Below are 22,305 nucleotides of genomic sequence, written 5' to 3'. Positions count from 1 at the left end.
TTTTAAAGTTCTCATAATCTATCCTATTGTTGTTCTAGCTAATACTATATTTCCTTAGTTATCTTCACTAAACAAGGTCTTTAGACATAATTATTGCAAGATAATTTACAGGTCGTTTTCCTAGTATGAGGAGATCTGCTTTGGGTCTTATACTCTGTATTTCGTTTAAGTTAATTGTTTTCATTCCTAAGTGCTAGCAATTTATCCCTGTTAACCATAAATGTTATTTTTCCTTTGCCCAGTCGACAAAGTTATTAACATCGGCTTGTAGTTTTGCAATGTATTTTACAAAAGTAATTTTTCATGATAATTTTTTGTGTCATCTTCAAAAAATGACACGAAGCTGGGATTTGTATTTTTGTTTGTATCTGATATGGGAATGAGAAGCAGCATTGGCCCAAAGCTGTGCCTTGAGGCACAGAGTTTTTCACTGTATTTGGACTTGATTTTGGTCACATTGTTACTTTTTGCATTTTGTTGGTCAGAAAACTAAATATCCATCGCCTCTTTTTACCTGTTGGTCCTGTTGTTCTTATTTTATGGACTGTTCTCCATGATTATATTTATCAAATCCTACATCATCAGTTTGTTTTTGTTCTGATGCTTCGGTGATTGTCAAAGTGGCTGACTGAAAGGGAGGACTTTAGTGTTCTATATCCTCTCCTCTCCACCCGTCAGCCTCTCTTCACTGCAAGGCATCTCTTCATCGATCAACTTCTGCTCTAAACTATTAAAAAAAAAAGTTATAGAAATCTATATGGAGGTATATAGGGTTCTCAGAATCACTGGCGAAACTCTATGGGAAATGAAACCCATGTTTTGTTATAAAATGGTACTGTACTTGAATTTTTACGTTGTAATTCAGTTATTTCTGTGGTAAAACGTTGTTCATAATATGTTGTATTGTCATAATTATTTAATTAATACATATTAACATATTTTTGATATATGTTAATATTTCTCACCCAGCGCATAGATTCGAAGCTCTTGTGGATTTTATCATTGATATATATCACATTATTGTGATTTCTCTATATATTTTCACTCCATTTGTATTAATATAATGGACAGAATTAAAAATTGTATCAATTTCCACTATAACACCTTTGATTCCATTTCAACTCGCACTTCTAAGACAAGACTTGCAACTCCTTATTCCATCAAATCCCAACCAAACAAAAATATCAACTTAAGACATAGTGAACGTAACAGCACCCAACACGATCGAGGGTTTCCACTTAGGCAACGTTTAGAGCAATCATGATACACTATGAGTTCATCGTTAGGTCTTGCGTACACGCTGGTCTGAGCTCGATCACACCCTCTCTTCATCTAAACTACGGGCCAAGACAGAGACACATTAAAGATTACGGTTGAGCCCTTTCTTCTTTTGATATCACCTCTTAAGTCTCATTCCCAGCTCCTATCATAGCCACGCTCGCACACAGCCCGAAAACACAAACCTGTTCATATTTCATAGTCAAATTCAAGTCCCCGAAAAAAACTACTTTAGAGAGACTGTCTCCAACTGCTGTGAAGAGGGAAGCAGGACTTAAGGCGCTATCCTCGCCTCAAGAACCTATAAGTATGGTCTGGAGGCAGAAATAACCAGGTCTTTAGGGAGGGCCGCGAGCAAGAGCCCCAGGCAGGGAAGGCCTTCGGGTACAACTTCACCAGTCTGGACGATGGAAGGAGGAGGCCACTGGAGACCCAGCCGACCCTGAAGTGCGCCTCTTTATTGGTCGTAAAGATGCGCCATGTTGCGGTAACTCCTGCTGGTCTCCGAGGCTCTACCCTGGCTCGCTCTGTTAACATTCTTCCCCTTTTTTCGGTCGAGGGAGTTTCTTCCTTCTCGTCGGCTCATTCTTCCCCCTTTTCATATGTGCATTCTTGTTGTTATTTTCGCTTTTTATTTCTTGGCATATTTTCCTGTCGTGAGTTATTGTTTATTTTTCTTTGCCTGGTTCATTTTTGTCTATCTTCGCCTGATATACCTTTCTCAAGATATTTTATGATTTTTTTCGTATTTTATTTATATTACAGACACTTTGTTGTCCTCTTCTACACCCTAAGCTTCTGCTTCCACTTTCTCGCGTATATCTTCTGCATTCTAGCTCCTATACAGATACATCGTCTACCCTGATACCTTCTACAGATATATCGCCTACCCATATACCTTCTACAGATATATCGCCTACCCTTATACCTTCTACAGATATATCGCCTACCTTTATACCTTCTACAGATACACCGCCTACCCATATACCTTCTACAGATATATCGCCTACCCTTATACCTTCTACAGATATATCGCCTACCTTTATACCTTCTACAGATACACCGCCTACCCTTATACCTTCTACAGATACACCGCCTACCCTTATACCTTCTACAGATACATCGTCTACCCTTATACCTTCTACAGATACACCGCCTACCCTTATACCTTCTACAGATACATCGTCTACCCTTATACCTTCTACAGATACACCGCCTACCCTTATACCTTCTACAGATACACCGCCTACCCTTATACCTTCTACAGATACACCGCCTACCCTTATACCTTCTACAGATACACCGCCTACCCTTATACCTTCTACAGATACACCGCCTACCCTTATACCTTCTACAGATACACCGCCTACCTTTATACCTTCTACAGATACACCGCCTACCCTTATACCTTCTACAGATACACCGCCTACCCTTATACCTTCTACAGATACATCGTCTACCCTTATACCTTCTACAGATACACCGCCTACCCTTATACCTTCTACAGATACACCGCCTACCCTTATACCTTCTACAGATACACCGCCTACCCTTATACCTTCTACAGATACACCGCCTACCCTTATACCTTCTACAGATACATCGCCTACACTTATACCTTCTACAGATACACCGCCTACCCTTATACCTTCTACAGATACACCGCCTACCCTTATACCTTCTACAGATACACACTTTCTACCCTTATACCTTCTACAGATACATCGTCTACCCTTATACCTTCTACAGATACACCGCCTACCCTTATACCTTCTACAGATACACCGCCTACCCTTATACCTTCTACAGATACACCGCCTACCCTTATACCTTCTACAGATACACCGCCTACCCTTATACCTTCTACAGATACATCGTCTACCCTTATACCTTCTACAGATACACCGCCTACCCTTATACCTTCTACAGATACATCGCCTACCCTTATACCTTCTACAGATACACCGCCTACCCTTATACCTTCTACAGATACACCGCCTACCCTTATACCTTCTACAGATACATCGCCTACCCTTATACCTTCTACAGATACATCGCCTACACTTATACCTTCTACAGATACACCGCCTACCCTTATACCTTCTACAGATACACCGCCTACCCTTATACCTTCTACAGATACATCGCCTACCCTTATACCTTCTACAGATACACCGCCTACCCTTATACCTTCTACAGATACATCGCCTACCCTTATACCTTCTACAGATACATCGCCTACACTTATACCTTCTACCTCCATACCTTCAAACCTTGATCACTTATTTATGTTCTTCAATATATTTTTCTTCAGTTTTATCTTTGTTTTTTTTTGTGTTGATATAAGTAATTTATTTGCGGCGTATCTGTGCTGCCTTTTCTTTTTCTTCTACGTCTGCTCCTTGACTCTCCTCTTTGTTCTTTCTTCTTATTTCAGTTCTTACATTTTAAAAATTTTATCTCACTCTTTCTTTCCGTCTCAAGACATAACCTCCCAGTTATCTTAAGGAAAATTATTATTTTCCTATGTAGTTATGAAAAGTAATCCACATAACTATATAAACTCATAGAGAAAATTAGAACGAACGGAGGAAAATAACAATTCTAATAATAATAATAATGGGTTATGGTGACAACTCAACATGGACCTGCAAGACGATCCTCAGTGAGAGCAAGAACAGGAGCTGCTTGAGAATGTCGGGAGAAAACTGTTAGAAACTAAGTAAGTCTTTTCGACCTCTTGATTGTTCCACCAGGATAGTGAGGAGCTCACAAGCAAGGCGTGAAGTCCCTACACTATCAGCCACAGAACTCTTGGTACAGAAGTCAGAATACCAGAGACATCAATACCCCCATTACATCATAATATGAGTGGAAACTTTTGTGATCACTGCAGTTATTCTGGATACCAATTGACAGCACAGTGAAAATAGAGGGAAATGAAACAAAGGTTTATTAGAAACCTCACGAGTGATAACCAATATGTCAACCCTTCCAATTATTAAAGGGATTAGTTTACTTGATGAAAACAATCCGGAAACGTGACCGCAAATATTAAACAGCTCAAGTGAGTGTTTTTTTTTTAAAGCTAAAATATTATGTACCTAATATGTGAATACCTGAGTGAATATGTGAAAAATTGTATGTGAATATATACAATTTTAACTCATTCAATTGGCAAGTTTAAAAAAACAACATAGCAAGCTACTGAAGAATTTTACCCGTGATACAATTAGAGTCATAAATGCACATATTCAATGATTACAGTTATTATGTTTTGGATTAAAAAAAACTCGCAGGTAAACACAACTTTTACTTCGACATGTTCTCCTTTTATAATGAATTTGTAACTAAAATAAAAAAAAGTAGGATTTAACAAAAATACCTCTTCTTTTGACTCTGGGAATTCGTTTGTCTCTCACGGAAATCACTTTTTCCTCTCCCAAAATCCCTTTTTCTTCCGATTTTTTTTCCTGTTTCCTGATTCCTTTTCCCCTCTATTCCCTGAATCCTTTTTTGATTCCCGAATCGTTTTTATTCCACTTGCAGAAGCTCTTTTCCGCTCCCGATAAAATATTTGTTGACCCTGTTAAATGAAACAAAATATAATTTACATATATGTATTATATATCTTTACGTGATATTAAAGTTATAGCAAGATTTAATTGTAACATATTTCTGACTGCTGATCCTTATCAAGCATGATACAATTGTCCTCAGGATACGTCTCACTATTAACCAATTGGCAGTTATGCTTATCCATATCCCTCGTTAGTCATATCCTTTATTATACTAGAATAGTAATCCCAACGCGAAACTTGCTGTAGTCTCTGAGCGTTAATTTATTAATGTTACAACCGAAGCAAGAGATTCTTCTCTTGTTATACCAATAAGAATTTAGAATACTTGAAATGTGTCTGACTTTGTCATAACAGATATGAATACCACACTTCCCGAGCCTAATAGTTACGAGTTGTTAGGGATGTTCTAACTATGTTTGCCACTATATTCAGGGCTATCAAACGGATATCCCCTGAATACAGTCGAATTTTCCAAAATTACTTCGTTGACCTAGCGACATGTCCTTCATATGGGCACTAATAAATGCTCCTCGACATATAAATATGATCTAGTTATACCACTAAAATCATCACTTCCACAACCGTTCTCAGTACTTATATATTGTGAAATGAAAACGCTTAATATTTTCAATAATCGCCTCTTAGCCTATGGTTTTGTAGCAACATTCTGTACTTTTCCTCGATAAGTAATTTATGTATTATCTTATCTTCTCTCTCTCTCTCTCCCATTGAAGTTCACATTGTTCACTTTGTCTACCAATTACCAACTTTTCCAAACTGATCACTGAGCATGTAATTTGAACACTAAATTGTGAATGACCCAATTATGGTCCTAAAGGCAGAATAACCGAAAGATGGTTGGCTGCGTCCCTAGATTTCACAACCATTTGCTACTGTGATGACCAAATAATTTGCTTTGCTCTCTTCCCTCGACGAGCAGCTGAGCTCTCCATTATCCTGCAACTTAGGAGTTGGTCACATTATTTGTATCATGCCTGGTGACGTAGCCACATCTCCTAACGTGAAAGCAAGCTTCCTGGAGTCACCTAAATCAGGCAAAATCGCGTTTATTCTTAAAATCGCTCTTCCCTTTGTGTGTATAAGACAAGTTTACGACTGTATTCACCGGACACACCGCTGTGTAGCATAGTTTAACTTCCACATTTGCTCCTGGATAAGTATGTGTTATATATGTTCCTCTGGGTACACCTTTCATGAGAAATATTTCTCTCTTTTGGTACACTGAGATATCGTGATTGCTGGGGAAGGCGCACCAGCCTTAACATGTACACAAGTTTTGTAAGACCTTTATAATCAACAACAATACTTATGTAAAATTATCGTCAGAACCTGAAACTTAAGATTTATGGAATACAAGTCAGGAATAGAATGGCCTCTCAACATAAATAAATATTGCTTGACTTATCTCATGGGTAAAAATTATCAATTATTAGGAAAAAGCATAGAGCCAGTATGAAGATAGAGTCTACGAAGTTTAATTTCCGAGACTCTAACCTCCAGGATTCTATTATACTTACAGCGCATACACAATTATACGACTCAATAATTCTCTTGATCGCGTTCGTATTGTTAAAATGTATTTGCTACATCGTGTCCCCAGGCTCGATGCCTTTTTGTGGATAATTACTTACTCTACCGACACATTCCTTAAGGGAATCAAGGCGCATCACGTCAAATCTAGACCTCATGGAGCCCAGACCTCGCCAAGCTGGGGCGAATACATAATTCATTTTTATATGGCCGTCTGAAAAGTTCTTGCCACACTTTGGAATATAAGAGTGACTTGAAACACGCAATTCAGTTCTTGGCACGCTCGACGTTGAATATTCACGCCAACAATTAGAGCAGCACTACGTGGGTGTGAAATGAAATGATTTACACTCTTAATGGGGCTTAAAATTGAATTAATTTTCTGGTGAGTGAGCGCTCCAATCTGTATGTCCTATAGCGAATCCTAATATAAATTATATAATGCTTGTGTTTGTATTTACTATTTGGGCCTGCAGGATTGAGTTGTTAGCTCCTAGTCACCGCCTTTCTACCCGTTTAACGTACTTTCCACTTAGTTTTCTTTATCATATCTATATCTAACACACACACACACACACACACACACACACACACACACACACAAACACACACACACACACACACACACACACACACACAATAAAAGAAGCCGCCCACATCAAAACAATAACATCAGCGTCGTATGCAAGGTTGGCTAACATCAGAATGGCTTTCAAAAACCTGTATAAGGAATCCTTTAGAACCTTGTATTCCACATATGTAAGACCAATCATGGAGTATGCGGCACCAGCGTGGAGCCCGTACCTTGTCAAGCACAAGACGAAGCTGGAAAAAGTTCAAAGGTATGCTAGTCCCAGAACTAAGAGGCATGAGTTACGAGGAAAGGCTGCGTGAACTGCACCTGACGTCGCTGGAAGACAGAAGAGTTCGGGAAGACAGGATCACCACATACAAAATTCTCAGGGGAATTTACAGGGTAGACCAGGATGGATTATTTAACACGGATGGTACGCGAACAAGGGGACACAGGTGTAAACTTAATACCCAAAATGAACCACAGGAACGGTAGAAAAAACTTTTTCAGTGCCAGAGTAGTTAACAAATAGTGTATTAGTCAGTGGTGTGGTGGAGGCTGACTCCATACACAATTTCAAATGTAGATATGATACAGCCCAATAGGCTCAGGAATCTGTACACCAGTTGATTGACGGTTGAGAGGCGGGACCAAAGAGCCAGAGCTCAACCCCCCCACAGTGAAACAAGCAGGCAAACAATTAAGATATTTCACTATGAGCAAGTCAAGTGCTCAGAAAAATGGGTCAGGGATGAGCAGTAGTAATGAAATGCTCATCAAGTTCAAAGGCCTTCATCAGATTGCCAAACACAGTGCTCCTGCATGAATGACACGGCTGACTGTCAGCGTGTGTGACACGGCTGACTGTCAGCGTGTGTGACACGGCTGACTGTCAGCGTGTGTGACACGGCTGACTGTCAGCGTGTGTGACACGGCTGACTGTCAGCGTGTGTAACACGGCTGACAGTCCTCCAGAGAGCCTTGACGTCTCATCAACACAGTTCTTGGTGCAAGTATTTCTTGAATTTTTGTGTCAGTTTCTTGATCTTTTGATGAGTTTGTTCATAAGGGATAACATTCAGTATTTCAATGTTGATTATTCCGTGTTGATTATTTTCGTGTTTAGGGCTTCTATCCCCCTGCCTAGTGCTTGCTTGCGTCTTGGGCTTTATCTAATATACAAGTGTTTTTATTCAATATTTCTCTTGCTAGGGTGATGTCATGGGCTTCTCTGATGTGATTTTTAAGGGCACGTGATTCAAGATAACAGGTCAAACGCCTCGTGAGCTTGGTTGACGTCATACCAATGTTCTAAGATTAAAGGTTACATCCTTTATGGGGGCAGGTGTATATATATTCCACGTTCATCTGTTGCTAAGGTTCATCTGTTGCTAAGATGTGAGAGAACTGCAACGTTTGTGTGAGAGAACTACAATGATTGTATGGGAGAGCTACAACGTTTGTGTGGTGGAAGTTAGTGAGAGAACTTCGTGCCAGATGAGTACAAACTATACTGTAAGGTGAAGTAGGACTTCCAATGAGAAGTGGAACTTCGTGGACCTAATGAATCTTCGAGCTGTATAGAGAGCTATACATCGTCTGAGTGAAGCGTTTGGAGAGAGCTTCACTGACATTAAAGGAGGACTTCATTGTAGCTGATTGGTGGTGCTGCAGGAGTGCCTTCCATACTTTGAGGACCCAGATGATGATTGTAGTAGGGGATCTCGAGTAATGGAATAAAGGATCATAAGGACCTCGATATCTAATGGAGTGTTTTATTGCGTTTTTGGCGTGAATGGCGCAGTGCAAGGTGAGAGATTGATGCTTTTGTAGAGTAGGAAATATATGAATATTATACGGGTCATGTATTTGTGTCGCATTCCGTGTATTGGGAGTCCTGTATCCCTGCTAAGTCACACAGGATGTGAGGTAGAATTTCCTTAACCAGGTCATCTGATGCTGAGCAATTTGGGTGGCTTTGCGGACACCCAAGCCGCCGAGTCTGACAGGAAGAATGGCTTGTTTCCACTGGCATTCGTTGAGGGAAAAGTTAACAACTTTTTCTAGCATGGTCTTCATATATATACATTATATTGCCCTACAAGGCTTCCCGGAGGCTACATATCCTCTTCTTCGAGGCCACGGGTCCCTTCAAACGCAACTATCTCTGAGTATCTGGCGAATTTTTAAATTCTCTTCTCACTAAAATAACATATTGTCCAGGCAGGTGGTTGGAATTTTCTAACGATTGGCCTGGAGCAGGTCGTGCCTCACGCCCTCACTAACAGCGGACTGCCACCAGTTTGCTCAAGGAAACTGCCGCCAGGCTCTTATTCCATTAGTAAGTCAGAGGACGGACGGAACAGCAGGACAACAGCTTTTGTTGCGACAGGTGAAGGCGCTCAGCCAGGCCCACCTCTCGTTGTTATTTCTGCTTCAGAGGGTAGGTGATGTAAGGCGTCTTAATGCGACTGTTGTCGATGTCTGTAAAGGTGAGCACCTGAATCTCTCTCTCTCGATGTTCGTATAGGTGAGCAGCCACAGCTCTCCTGTTGTAGATGATGTATGTGAACAGTTAACTTTCTTCACATCATCTTTGTAGATGTAAAGAAAGTTACTTCTTCACATCAACTTTGAAGATGTAAAAAAGTAATCAGTTCACATTCACATCAACTTTGTAGATGTGAATGTGAACTTTCTTGTGGTTGTTAAGAGTGAAGGCGAGCAGCCAATTGTTGTCTCAAGACCACACTATATTGTTGTCTCAAGACCACACTATTTTAGGTGAAGGTGATTCTTCTTCCGCTGGATGTGAATGATGGTTGCCGAGCCACGACGGTAAAATACCTGCTGTTATATACCTGTCTGATACATTAGTGTGCTCCGTCTTCCATATTTACGGAAGGAGTCCTTCGCTTAGTCAGGACACGGAGAGAGGTCGTTCGTCTGATGTACCATGACGGATCAGATCACTCTGATCTCAAGGTAATCCAACTCATATTTTGTCGACCAGACCACACACTAGAAGGTGAAGGGACGACGACGTTTCGGTCCGTCCTGGACCATTCTCAAGTCGATTCGACTTGAGAATGGTTCAAAATATGAGAATGATATTCCATTCTCATATTTTGTATTCCTCCGTTCCCCTCAAATTATCACACTAAATGTCGTTCTTTCATACCAACAGTTATCAAAATACATTTTTGGGAGGAGGTTTAATAATGTCTAAAACAATATTGAGTGTTGACAGCCAGAGAATATTGGGATAAATCTGAGTTGAGGGATTTTATGTATTATGTCTCTCGGGGCTGATGGAAGGTTTAATATATGTTTAATTAAAAGGCGAGATTTGCTAAACTTGTTACATTAATTTAAAGACGATTTTAAGAAACTCGCGTTGCTGAATAAAACCTTCTTGTGATGTGCGCGCGTTTGTGTGTGTGTGTGTGTGTGTGTGTGTGTGTGTATTTAGCAGTTCCTGACACATACACTATTACATACTATAACATAGTGCCACCACCCTCTTACGTACAATGTATAGAACCACCATTCTGTGCTACAGTAATTAAAGTCATTATAAACAGCTGACTTCCGGGTATTTACAGCACAAATGAAAATATATTTCGGAGAGAGAGAGAAAATTGTTCATCTGATTCCCATTAGTGTCAACATTTGTCGGGCGATCTATCGTCTGCTTCCCATCTCACTTCTCCGCCTACACAACACTTTTCCATAGTGATTTTATAATGCCATCTCTCTCCCCCCTTCTCTTCCACTGCGTGTCATCAAGTTATCATGTTTTCTCACGATGTTGAGTGGAACTAAAACAGTCCATGTCCACTCTTCCCTCCGCCGTGTGTATGGCTTTACTCAGTAAGCATAATACCCTCAAAGAGATCAGACGGAGGTCCTACTTCTATATACATATGTATAATGCCATCGTGTATAAACGGTATTAACCGAACGTCCAATTTGTTGTGTTTAGACTTGGGTAAATAACTGTCAGGTTGGACGTCGCGTCGTACACTGTTCTGTCAGTTGAGACGTCGGCGTTCCTCTCATCCGGATATTCTCACTTGAATGTGCCTCTAAGGTTGAGACTTAGCTCCTGAGCCCCGTCTGGGACTACATTTACATGTGTACTCACCTAATTGTGCTTGCGGGGGTTGAGCTCTGGCTCTTTAGTCCCGCCTCTCAACCGTCAATCAACTGTTGAACAGATTCCTGAGTCTGAAATACACAAATATGTATTTGTGTTCGTATGTGAGAGTGGTAAACTTACGCTACTCCCCCCCCCCCCCCTGCAGTGCACCACTCTGCTCTCGGCCTCTCCCGCGTAAACACGGGAATAACACGTTGTTTATCCTTCCAGAATAGCACCATTGGCTGCGTCGTGCTGTCGGAAGTGGCCCGTGAGTGTCAATACTGGGGGGCCAGGGGGTGGCACTCCCTGATCGATCCCAGCCCTCTGTGCGCGGGCTGGGCTAAGAACCTTGATATACTTAATTAATGAAGGCATTAGACCAGCTCCTGTTGGTCGTCGTGTCTGGCGGGTGAAGTGACAGCTGCGTCAAGCAACGACGTGCTGGAGCTTCCAGCGGTCGCCGTAAGATGTGGAATATGAGGTCGCTTCAGGGTCTTTTTTGGGGGGAGTTTCTTGCGGGGGCTATTTACATATAAACAAGATGTATGCACAAAACTTTTAATTAGCGTAGGAGGTGTAGGACAAAGAATGGCTGGAAAGACTGGAATCAATAGCTGGGACGTGTGCCCTGCACCCTGTGTGTGGCGTGGAGAGTGTCCTGCATCCTGTGTGTGGCGTGGAGTGTGCCCGGCACCATGTGTGGGGCGTGGAGTGTGCCCTGCACCCTGTGTGTGGCGTGGAGAGTGTCCTGCATCCTGTGTGTGGCGTGGAGAGTGTCCTGCATCCTGTGTTTGGCGTGGAGAGTGTCCTGCATCCTGTGTGTGGCGTGGAGAGTGTCCTGCATCCTGTGTGTGGCGTGGAGAGTGTCCTGCATCCTGTGTGTGGCGTGGAGAGTGTCCTGCATCCTGTGTGTGGCGTGGAGAGTGTCCTGCATCCTGTGTGTGGCGTGGAGAGTGTCCTGCATCCTGTGTGTGGCGTGGAGAGTGTCCTGCATCATGTGTGTGGCGTGGAGTGTGCCCGGCACCCTGTGTGTGGCGTGGAGTATGCCCGGCACCCTGTGTGTGGCGTGGAGTATGCCCGGCACCCTGTGTGTGGCGTGGAGTATGCCCGACACCCTGTGAGGGGCGTGGAGTGTGCCCGGCACCCTTTGTGTGGCGTGGAGTATGCCCGGCACCCTGTGTGTGGCGTGGAGTATGCCCGGCACCCTGTGTGTGGCGTGGAGTATGCCCGGCACCCTGTGTGTGGCGTGGAGTATGCCCGGCACCCTGTGTGTGGCGTGGAGTATGCCCGGCACATTGGTATACCATGATTTATTTGCTTTGTATTCGAATAGAAAGGAAGCAGACAGGTTGCTGCCACTGCATGACGAACCAGAGACAGCAGACTGGTTGGCTGCAACAACTCGTCTAGAGACAGCCGCTGGAGGAGCAGCGGCGGAGCAGCTCTAAACACATTAACCAGCCACGTTATTTGCCGTCGCTCTTGTGTTTATCGTTTGTCAATACTCCAACCTTCATGCTAACCTCTCCTCGTTGTCTCTTACGAAGACGTGCTGGCGCTGCTCTTGGGCTTTACCTTCGCCTTTTCCTGAGCTCAGAGGCAATTCCTGCTTCAATTCTGAATCAGATTTTAGTAAATGCTTCGAAAAAAGGTTCAGTGAAAATTCTCTACAAAAATTTTGAAAAAAGGCATATGTTCCTTATATTAAAAACAAAAGGAATAATGTATTTAGATTTATGGAATCTTCCTGACAGAAAACGAATTTCTAAGAAAATAATTTCTCTGTTAAAACAGAGAAATTTGGTAGAATCTTATTGGGATAATTCAGGTGATTGTCACGGTTGTAACACTAAGTTTGTCTAGTGTTCTACTGGCGGTGTTCATCACAGCTGTTCCCCCAGACACATTACCTGCCTGGCTGCTGCTACATATATATATATATATATATATATATATATATATATATATATATATATATATATATATATATATATATATATATATATATTATTAAATATGACCGAAAAAGTAAGATTAATAATTCTAACACGAATTTTCTCAATCTTTCGTACATTACGCTTCACTGTTGGAGGTAAATAAAAAATCACTTCTCCAAAATTCATTTTTATTTCTAGTCTGACGCGACACGGGCGCGTTTCGTAAAACTTATTACATTTTCAAAGACTTCACAAATACACAACTGATTAGAACTTACGTCTCTCTGATATTATATCTACATTTGAGTGAGGTGGGAAGGATGATGTGGCATTAACACAAGACAGAACAGGGGATATTAATAGGGTATTAAAAGTATCAACACAAGACAGAACAGAAAACAATGGGTATTGAATAGAAGTGTTTGTAGAAAGCCTATTGGTCCATATTTCTTGATGCTTCTATATTGGAGCGGAGTCTTGAGGTGGGTAGAATATAGTTGTGCAATAATTGGCTGTTGATTGCTGGTGTTGACTTCTTGATGTGTAGTGCCTCGCAAACGTCAAGCCGCCTGCTATCGCTGAATCTATCGATGATTTCTGTGTTGTTTACTAGGATTTCTCTGGCGATGGTTTGGTTATGGGAAGAGATTATATGTTCCTTAATGGAGCCCTGTTGCTTATGCATCGTTAAACGCCTAGAAAGAGATGTTGTTGTCTTGCCTATATACTGGGTTTTTTGGAGCTTACAGTCCCCAAGTGGGCATTTGAAGGCATAGACGACGTTAGTCTCTTTTAAAGCGTTCTGTTTTGTGTCTGGAGAGTTTCTCATGAGTAGGCTGGCCGTTTTTCTGGTTTTATAGTAAATAGTCAGTTGTATCCTCTGATTTTTCTCTGTAGGGATAACGTTTCTATTAACAATATCTTTCAGGACCCTTTCCTCCGTTTTATGAGCTGTGGAAAAGAAGTTCCTGTAAAATAGTCTAATAGGGGGTATAGGTGTTGTGTTAGTTGTCTCTTCAGAGGTTGCATGGCTTTTCACTTTCCTTCTTATGATGTCTTCGATGAAACCATTGGAGAAGCCGTTATTGACTAGAACCTGCCTTACCCTACAGAGTTCTTCGTCGACTTGCTTCCATTCTGAGCTGTGGCTGAGAGCACGGTCGACGTATGCGTTAACAACACTCCTCTTGTACCTGTCGGGGCAGTCGCTGTTGGCATTTAGGCACATTCCTATGTTTGTTTCCTTAGTGTAGACTGCAGTGTGGAAACCTCCGCCCTTTTCCATGACTGTTACATCTAGAAAAGGCAGCTTCCCATCCTTTTCCGTCTCGTAAGTGAAACGCAGCACGGAACTCTGCTCAAATGCCTCCTTCAGCTCCTGCAGATGTCTGACATCAGGTACCTGTGTAAAAATGTCGTCAACATACCTGCAGTATATGGCCGGTTTCAAGTTCATGTCGACTAAGACTTTTTGCTCGATGGTACCCATGTAGAAGTTTGCAAACAGGACACCTAGGGGAGAACCCATGGCGACCCCATCTACTTGCTTATACATGTGCCCATCCGGGCTCAAGAAGGGTGCCTCTTTAGTACAAGCTTGGAGTAGTTTCCTCAGAATACTTTCTGGCATGTCAAGAGGAGTACAGGCTGGATCACGATACACTCTGTCGGCTATCATTCCGATTGTCTCGTCCACAGGATACTCTGTCGGCTATCGGAATGATAGCCGACAGAGTGTATCGTGATCCAGCCTGTACTCCTCTTGACATGCCAGAAAGTATTCTGAGGAAACTACTCCAAGCTTGTACTAAAGAGGCACCCTTCTTGAGCCCGGATGGGCACATGTATAAGCAAGTAGATGGGGTCGCCATGGGTTCTCCCCTAGGTGTCCTGTTTGCAAACTTCTACATGGGTACCATCGAGCAAAAAGTCTTAGTCGACATGAACTTGAAACCAGCCATATACTGCAGGTATGTTGACGACATTTTTACACAGGTACCTGATGTCAGACATCTGCAGGAGCTGAAGGAGGCATTTGAGCAGAGTTCCGTGCTGCGTTTCACTTACGAGACGGAAAAGGATGGGAAGCTGCCTTTTCTAGATGTAACAGTCATGGAAAAGGGCGGAGGTTTCCACACTGCAGTCTACACTAAGGAAACAAACATAGGAATGTGCCTAAATGCCAACAGCGACTGCCCCGACAGGTACAAGAGGAGTGTTGTTAACGCATACGTCGACCGTGCTCTCAGCCACAGCTCAGAATGGAAGCAAGTCGACGAAGAACTCTGTAGGGTAAGGCAGGTTCTAGTCAATAACGGCTTCTCCAATGGTTTCATCGAAGACATCATAAGAAGGAAAGTGAAAAGCCATGCAACCTCTGAAGAGACAACTAACACAACACCTACACCCCCTATTAGACTATTTTACAGGAACTTCTTTTCCACAGCTCATAAAACGGAGGAAAGGGTCCTGAAAGATATTGTTAATAGAAACGTTATCCCTACAGACAAAAATCAGAGGATACAACTGACTATTTACTATAAAACCAGAAAAACGGCCAGCCTACTCATGAGAAACTCTCCAGACACAAAACAGAACGCTTTAAAAGAGACTAACGTCGTCTATGCCTTCAAATGCCCACTTGGGGACTGTAAGCTCCAAAAAACCCAGTATATAGGCAAGACAACAACATCTCTTTCTAGGCGTTTAACGATGCATAAGCAACAGGGCTCCATTAAGGAACATATAATCTCTTCCCATAACCAAACCATCGCGAGAGAAATCCTAGTAAACAACACAGAAATCATCGATAGATACAGCGATAGCAGGCGGCTTGACGTTTGCGAGGCACTACACATCAAGAAGTCAACACCAGCAATCAACAGCCAATTATTGCACAACTATATTCTACCCACCTCAAGACTCCGCTCCAATATAGAAGCATCAAGAAATATGGACCAATAGGCTTTCTACAAACACTTCTATTCAATACCCATTGTTTTCTGTTCTGTCTTGTGTTGATACTTTTAATACCCTATTAATATCCCCTGTTCTGTCTTGTGTTAATGCCACATCATCCTTCCCACCTCACTCAAATGTAGATATAATATCAGAGAGACGTAAGTTCTAATCAGTTGTGTATTTGTGAAGTCTTTGAAAATGTAATAAGTTTTACGAAACGCGCCCGTGTCGCGTCAGACTAGAAATAAAAATGAATTTTGGAGAAGTGATTTTTGATTTACCTCCAACAGTGAAGCGTAATGTACGAAAGATTGAGAAAATTCGTGTTAGAATTATTAATCTTACTTTTTCGGTCATATTTAATAATATATGTCTACAGGAAAGACTGCTACCAAAATATACTAATATATATATATATATATATATATATATATATATATATATATATATATATATATATATATATATATATATACCTCCCTCACGTTATAACTGTTTTCGTTTTGTTAATAAAGCGTTAACTGTATTAACATTAACTGTAATCTAACATGGGTTACAGAACAATAACCACGATAAACGCAGCTACAAGGGTGAGCTACAATAATAAAATATAATAACAAAAGGAGCTACACGTCGTAAAATACCACCCGGCCATATCCACCCATGTTGGGCACCTATCCCACAGTAATCACTGTGCAAAGTTATGTAAAGGTAACTAACGTCTGATCAAAAACCTCGGACAGACATTCCTTTTTATATATAGATAAATGCCGTGTTGTATCTGACTTCACGGTAAAAATATATATCAAAGCATATATCACTAAGCTTGGCAGAAGACGACGGGCTCACCATAGCCCGTGCTACTTGGAGCTTTTTGTTCCAACAACATTGGCAGAGGATTGATGCAGTGTTAGACCCAGTGAAAGGACACCTCGAGCCCACAGGGAAGCTGCAAAACATCCCAGTAACAGTGTCCTGCATGATCTACAGCTACGATTATCCCTTTGGGGGGGGGAGTTTGGTCATTATCTCTGTCAACGACGCCATCTGCACTGTTGGCACTGGACGTGGCGACAGGAATATGGCAATGGTCCATTTGATATGTGGCACCATTGACAACACCCCCCACCCACTCACCCCTAAGGCCGCCAGGGACATAAATGAGCCGTGTACAGTCGGAAAATACTGGCTAGTGACGATGATTTGATATGGTGGTGATGATGACGGGATGATTGGTTATAATAATTCACGATGATGATGATGGTGATGGTGGTGATGATGATGATTTAGGATGATGGCGGTACCATGGATATAAGACTATGAAGCAATGGCTTCTCGACACACACACACGTCTATATCTTCAGACGTACTAGAAACCAAATGTGAAATTGCTTCTACTGCCTCCCACCCCAGTACCCTTCAGTACCCCCCAGTACCCTCCAGTACCCTCCAGTACCCTTCCCCTGCCCATTATCCTCCCCCAGCCCATTATCCTCCCCCAGTACCCTACACCTACCCACTCCCTTCCCCCAGTGCACTCCCTTCATGTCCTGGATCGTCTGACCCTTTGCTCCACCCTATCCTGCTCCATCCACATCAAACAGTGTGTCCCTTTTCGGTCCGTCAATGCCGTTGAGTAACTTATATGTTGTGATCATGTCCTCTAGACTCCTCAAGAGTTCTTCAAGGTACGGGTTCGAGCCCCGGTACTGCGTCGCGAGATGTCTTAAACTGGGTCGTAAGGAATAACAAGTACTGATATACTACGCATATCAACGGTATACTTTGCAAATATAAGTCTTGTTAAGTGTTAGCAAATGGTTAAGTGTTAAATGTTGTTAAGTGTTAACTGATTTTAATACTTTTTTCCCCTTAAGAAAAGTTTATATTTCTGCAGGTAAAGTATTAAGTAAAAGAGCCATTACTTTTTGAGACGCTGGAACCAATCGTAACAACTTAGCAACTTAGTAGATAATAAGTTGATCAAGTTTGGATCAACTTGATCAACTTGTATTAATATAAGAAATTATATTAAGACTCGGAAATTATATTAAGACATCATTCATTGTCTGTCATGATTTTGTATCGTTTCAAATTAATGTAAGTTATAAAGTAATTTGATTGTTTTTTTAATTAATACTTTTTGTGATGAAGTGTATGAGCGAGGTCATACTTATGATACTATAAGTATAGCCGACTTGTAAAGATTTTGGCACTGTCATTGTGTGTGTGTGTGGCACTGTCATGGTCTGAAGGGTACTCGGTGGTGGCCTGTTCTGTGTTTCTCTCCCTCCTCCTCTCCCTACCTCCCGTTCTCTATCTCTCAGTGCACAAAACGTGTTCGAACAACGTTGACACAACGACGTCGACTCCATCCACCCTATTACACTCCCCATACAATCACTATTCACCATGCAAAGTTGTGGCTAACTAATCACAATCGTCTGACCTCCAACCATAAACAGACAGACATTGATTGTTGTTTAATAGATGTAGCTGTCAGACGGTTTCAGACTAGACACAAGAATATAGTCGTGAGGATATGTGATCTTGCTGAACTGGATTGCGGGAAAACATGGTTTAAAAACCTCGTTTTAAGGCTATTTGTCCAGCAATCTAAGTTCTCGCTTTGTTAATTCATCTTCGTGTTTCCATTGTGGTCTCACGTACGTTGTGGAGTGTTCTGTATTGTTCCGTGTTTAGAGTCTGTAAAGCTGTTATTATATTTGTCCAAGTTACCGTTTGCCGCCGATATTATCAAGTTTGTGAGCTTCAGCGATGAGTCCGATGTGTCGTCCAATTTTTACTCGCATTCCGTTTTCTATTCAGGAATATATTACCCTCTCAAGTAATGCTGTTGGTGTGGTGGTGTTGGTCTGATGCTGGCTTAGGTATACTGCTCTGGGAAGTAGTGTGGAAGGTGTGTGTGTGTGTGTGTGTGTGTGTGTGTGTGTGTGTGTGTGTGTGTGTGTGTGTGTGTGTGTGTGTGTGTGTGTGCGCGTGTGTGTGTAGCACTATCTGAGCGCGTCAGAAACCGTCACACAACTCGGGGACAGGGAACCCGGTGGATTCGCGATTAAGTTTGTCAGGTATGATCAATGTTGTCTGGAGTGTTGATGCGTGTGCCACCTTACTCAGAGGCACCCCACTTGCTCACCACCACCACCACCACCAGCTCACCACCACCACCACCAGCTCACCACCACCACCCCCAGCTCACCACCACCACCACCAGCTCACCACCACCACCACCCCAACTCACCACCCCAACTCACCACCACCACCACCAGCTCACCACCACCACCACCAGCTCACCACCACCACCCCCAGCTCACCACCACCACCACCCCAACTCACCACCACCACCACCAGCTCACCACCACCACCACCCCAACTCACCACCACCACCACCAGCTCACCACCACCACCCGAACTCACCACCACCACCACCAGCTCACCACCACCACCACCACCAGCTCACCACCACCACCACCACCAGCTCACCACCACCACCCGAACTCACCACCACCACCACCAGCTCACCACCACCACCACCACCACCACCAGCTCACCACCACCACCACCAGCTCACCACCACCACCACCACCACCAACTCACCACCACCACCACCAGCTCACCACCACCACCACCACCACCAACTCACCACCACCACCACCAGCTCACCACCACCACCCCCCGCTCACCACCACCACCACCAGCTCACCACCACCACCCCCCGCTCACCACCACCACCACCAGCTCACCACCACCACCACCCTCCCCCCCCCCAGCTCACCACCACCACCTCCGTCTCCACACAAACTAACAAGACTCCCTATAATAAGCAAATGAATAGTGTCATCAGCGAGGAAGAGCGCAGGGGGGGGGGGGACACTAAACTTGTGAGGCAAGTTACAGGCATGGAGACACTGGTGAGTGGACGGAGGTAAAGGGACAGGCAGACAGACAAACAGACAGGAGGACAGACAGACAGACAGACAGACAGACAGACAGGAGGACAGACAGACAGACAGACAGACAGACAGACAGACAGACAGACAGACAGACAGACAGACAGACAGACAGACAGGACGACAGACAGGTACATATATTAGTTCTCATAAACAAGTATGGAAGGAAGAGATCTCTATATTCCCTCGCGACTTGAACACACTGTAAGATCACACTTCACTCAACCAAGCAGGAGAGAGTAAGTAGAGGAGACATGATCGCAACATATAAATACTAAGGAGAATTGACTATGTGGACAAAGACAAACTCTAACATGAGTGAAAATAGGACGAGAGGATGCAAGTGGAAACTCGAAACGCAGATTTCTTACAAATATTACAAAATCTTCGTACCCTCCATGTGTGGTCAACAAATACTGAAAGAAGAGGTTGTGGAAGCCACCTCCATTCACAACTTTAAGGCCAAATTCGACGTAAATTATAATTCTACAGGAGTTAAATTATAACCCAGAGTACAACATGGCTAGCAGGCTAGACCTGCTAGTTATAAGGTAGCAGGCTATTGGTACTAAATCCCACATCCCATGCTGATAGGTTAGTACTGTTAGGTAAGTATTTGACACGCTCCAAGGTCAGACCTCACACACGCTCCAAGGTCAGACCTCACACACGCTCCAAGGTCAAACCTCACACACGCTCCAAGGTCAAACCTCACACACGCTCCAAGGTCAGACCTCACACACGCTCCAAGGTCAGACCTCACACACGCTCCAAGGTCAGACCTCACACACGCTCCAAGGTCAGACCTCACACGCTCCAAGGTCAGCCCTCACACATGCTCCAAGGTCAGCCCTCACACGCTCCAAGGTCAAACCACACACGCTCCAAGGTCAGCCCTCTCACGCTCCAAGGTCAGTCCTCTCACACGCTCCAAGGTCAGCCCTCTCACGCTCCAAGGTCAGACCTCACACACGCTCCAAGGTCAGCCCTCTCACGCTCCAAGGTCAGACCTCACACACGCTCCAAGGTCAGCCCTCTCATGCTCCAAGGTCAAACCTTAGGCTCTGGATTTCCCACGTGCCTAAACATTTTGCGGTAATCAAGAGGCAAGAGCTTTAATTACGTTCGTCCAACGTCAAAATTATAAGAGATTACCTGACAACAGTCCGCCATGCATGGGACCTAATCCAGTCATGGACCTGACTTCGGTGGCATGCAGATTTAATTTGATGATATCGCGTCATCCAGGTCAGCAGCGCTTGTCACCCCTGGCCGAGCAGGAATGGTGGCTAACGAGTGGGGTGGTGGGGCACTGTGCCATAGTGGTGTATGGTGTCAGGACTCACTATCACACTCGTTAGTGTCTGGTCCTCATTCATACTGACACACACTCATCTCGTTACCCCCTCTCTCACAGGGTCGCACTCTCACTGCCAGTGTCGCACTCTCACTTAGTACCACTCACAGTACTTCCCTCAGTACCACACTTACAGTACCTCCCTCAGTACCACACTCACAGTACCTCCCTCAGTACCACACTCACAGTACCTCCCTCAGTACCACACTCACAGTACCTCCCTCAGTACCACACTCATAGTACCTCACGCAATAAATTCAGTATCTCACCCATTCCATTCACTTGGGCTGTAGGAAACTCGAACCCTGGACCCCACGCCTGAGAGGCCGAAGCTCAATCGACTGAGCTATGAGTAGTCTTCTTAATAAGAAAAGTTTCCAGAAGCAGCATCTGCCAAACTGGAATTTTCGACATTTCCCCTGACTACTACTACTGAGGCCCAGAGGAAATACTGACCCATGTCTACGTCAGCCTCACACACCTGGCGTCCATGGTTCGAGACCCTTACAGCCCAGGTGAACAGTGTGTTTAACGAAAGTGTGGGTGGCAATTTATATCTCACCCACTTGCAGAAAAATAAATGGCAAATTGCTCTGAATTATTGAAAATGACTATTCAAATTTATCATGACAGATAGTTCGTTTAAAAAGGAAATATCCGGTATATATATATAGCTCCTCCAGTGTCCTGTATTGTTGCCATGACCGAATATTCATGACATGCAAATTTCCAAGAAAGCTATTTGTTAGAGCATTATCTTGAAGATTCCAAATTTCACATCTTCAAGAAACTGTCCCATCTCAGAAACAGAGTGAGGAGGGAAGGAAGTTAAGAGAGGTCAGTGTGAGGGGGAAGGAGGAGAGAGAGAGAGAGGGGCTAGTGTGAGGGGCAAGGAGGAGAGAGAGAGAGAGAGAGAGAGAGAGAGAGAGAGAGAGAGAGAGAGAGAGAGAG

At 43.3% G+C, this 22,305-nt stretch overlaps 1 protein-coding gene across 1 annotated transcript; it reads left to right on the top strand.

Annotated features, from left to right (window-relative positions):
- The first annotated feature begins 1,750 nt into the window (after window positions 1–1,750).
- LOC138351814 (adhesive plaque matrix protein-like) lies at window positions 1,751–4,564 on the top strand. The gene is made up of 3 exons (XM_069303823.1): window positions 1,751–1,765; window positions 2,115–3,568; window positions 4,546–4,564. The coding sequence occupies exons 1-3, from the start codon at window positions 1,751–1,753 to the stop codon at window positions 4,562–4,564; spliced, it is 1,488 nt and encodes a 495-aa protein (XP_069159924.1).
- The last annotated feature ends 17,741 nt before the right edge of the window (window positions 4,565–22,305 follow it).

This window comes from Procambarus clarkii, chromosome 51 (genome assembly GCF_040958095.1).
Source record: "Procambarus clarkii isolate CNS0578487 chromosome 51, FALCON_Pclarkii_2.0, whole genome shotgun sequence".
Lineage (NCBI taxonomy): Eukaryota > Metazoa > Arthropoda > Malacostraca > Decapoda > Cambaridae > Procambarus > Procambarus clarkii.
The sequence above is the reverse complement of the archived record's forward strand: the minus strand, read 5'-3'. Positions and strand labels throughout refer to the sequence as shown.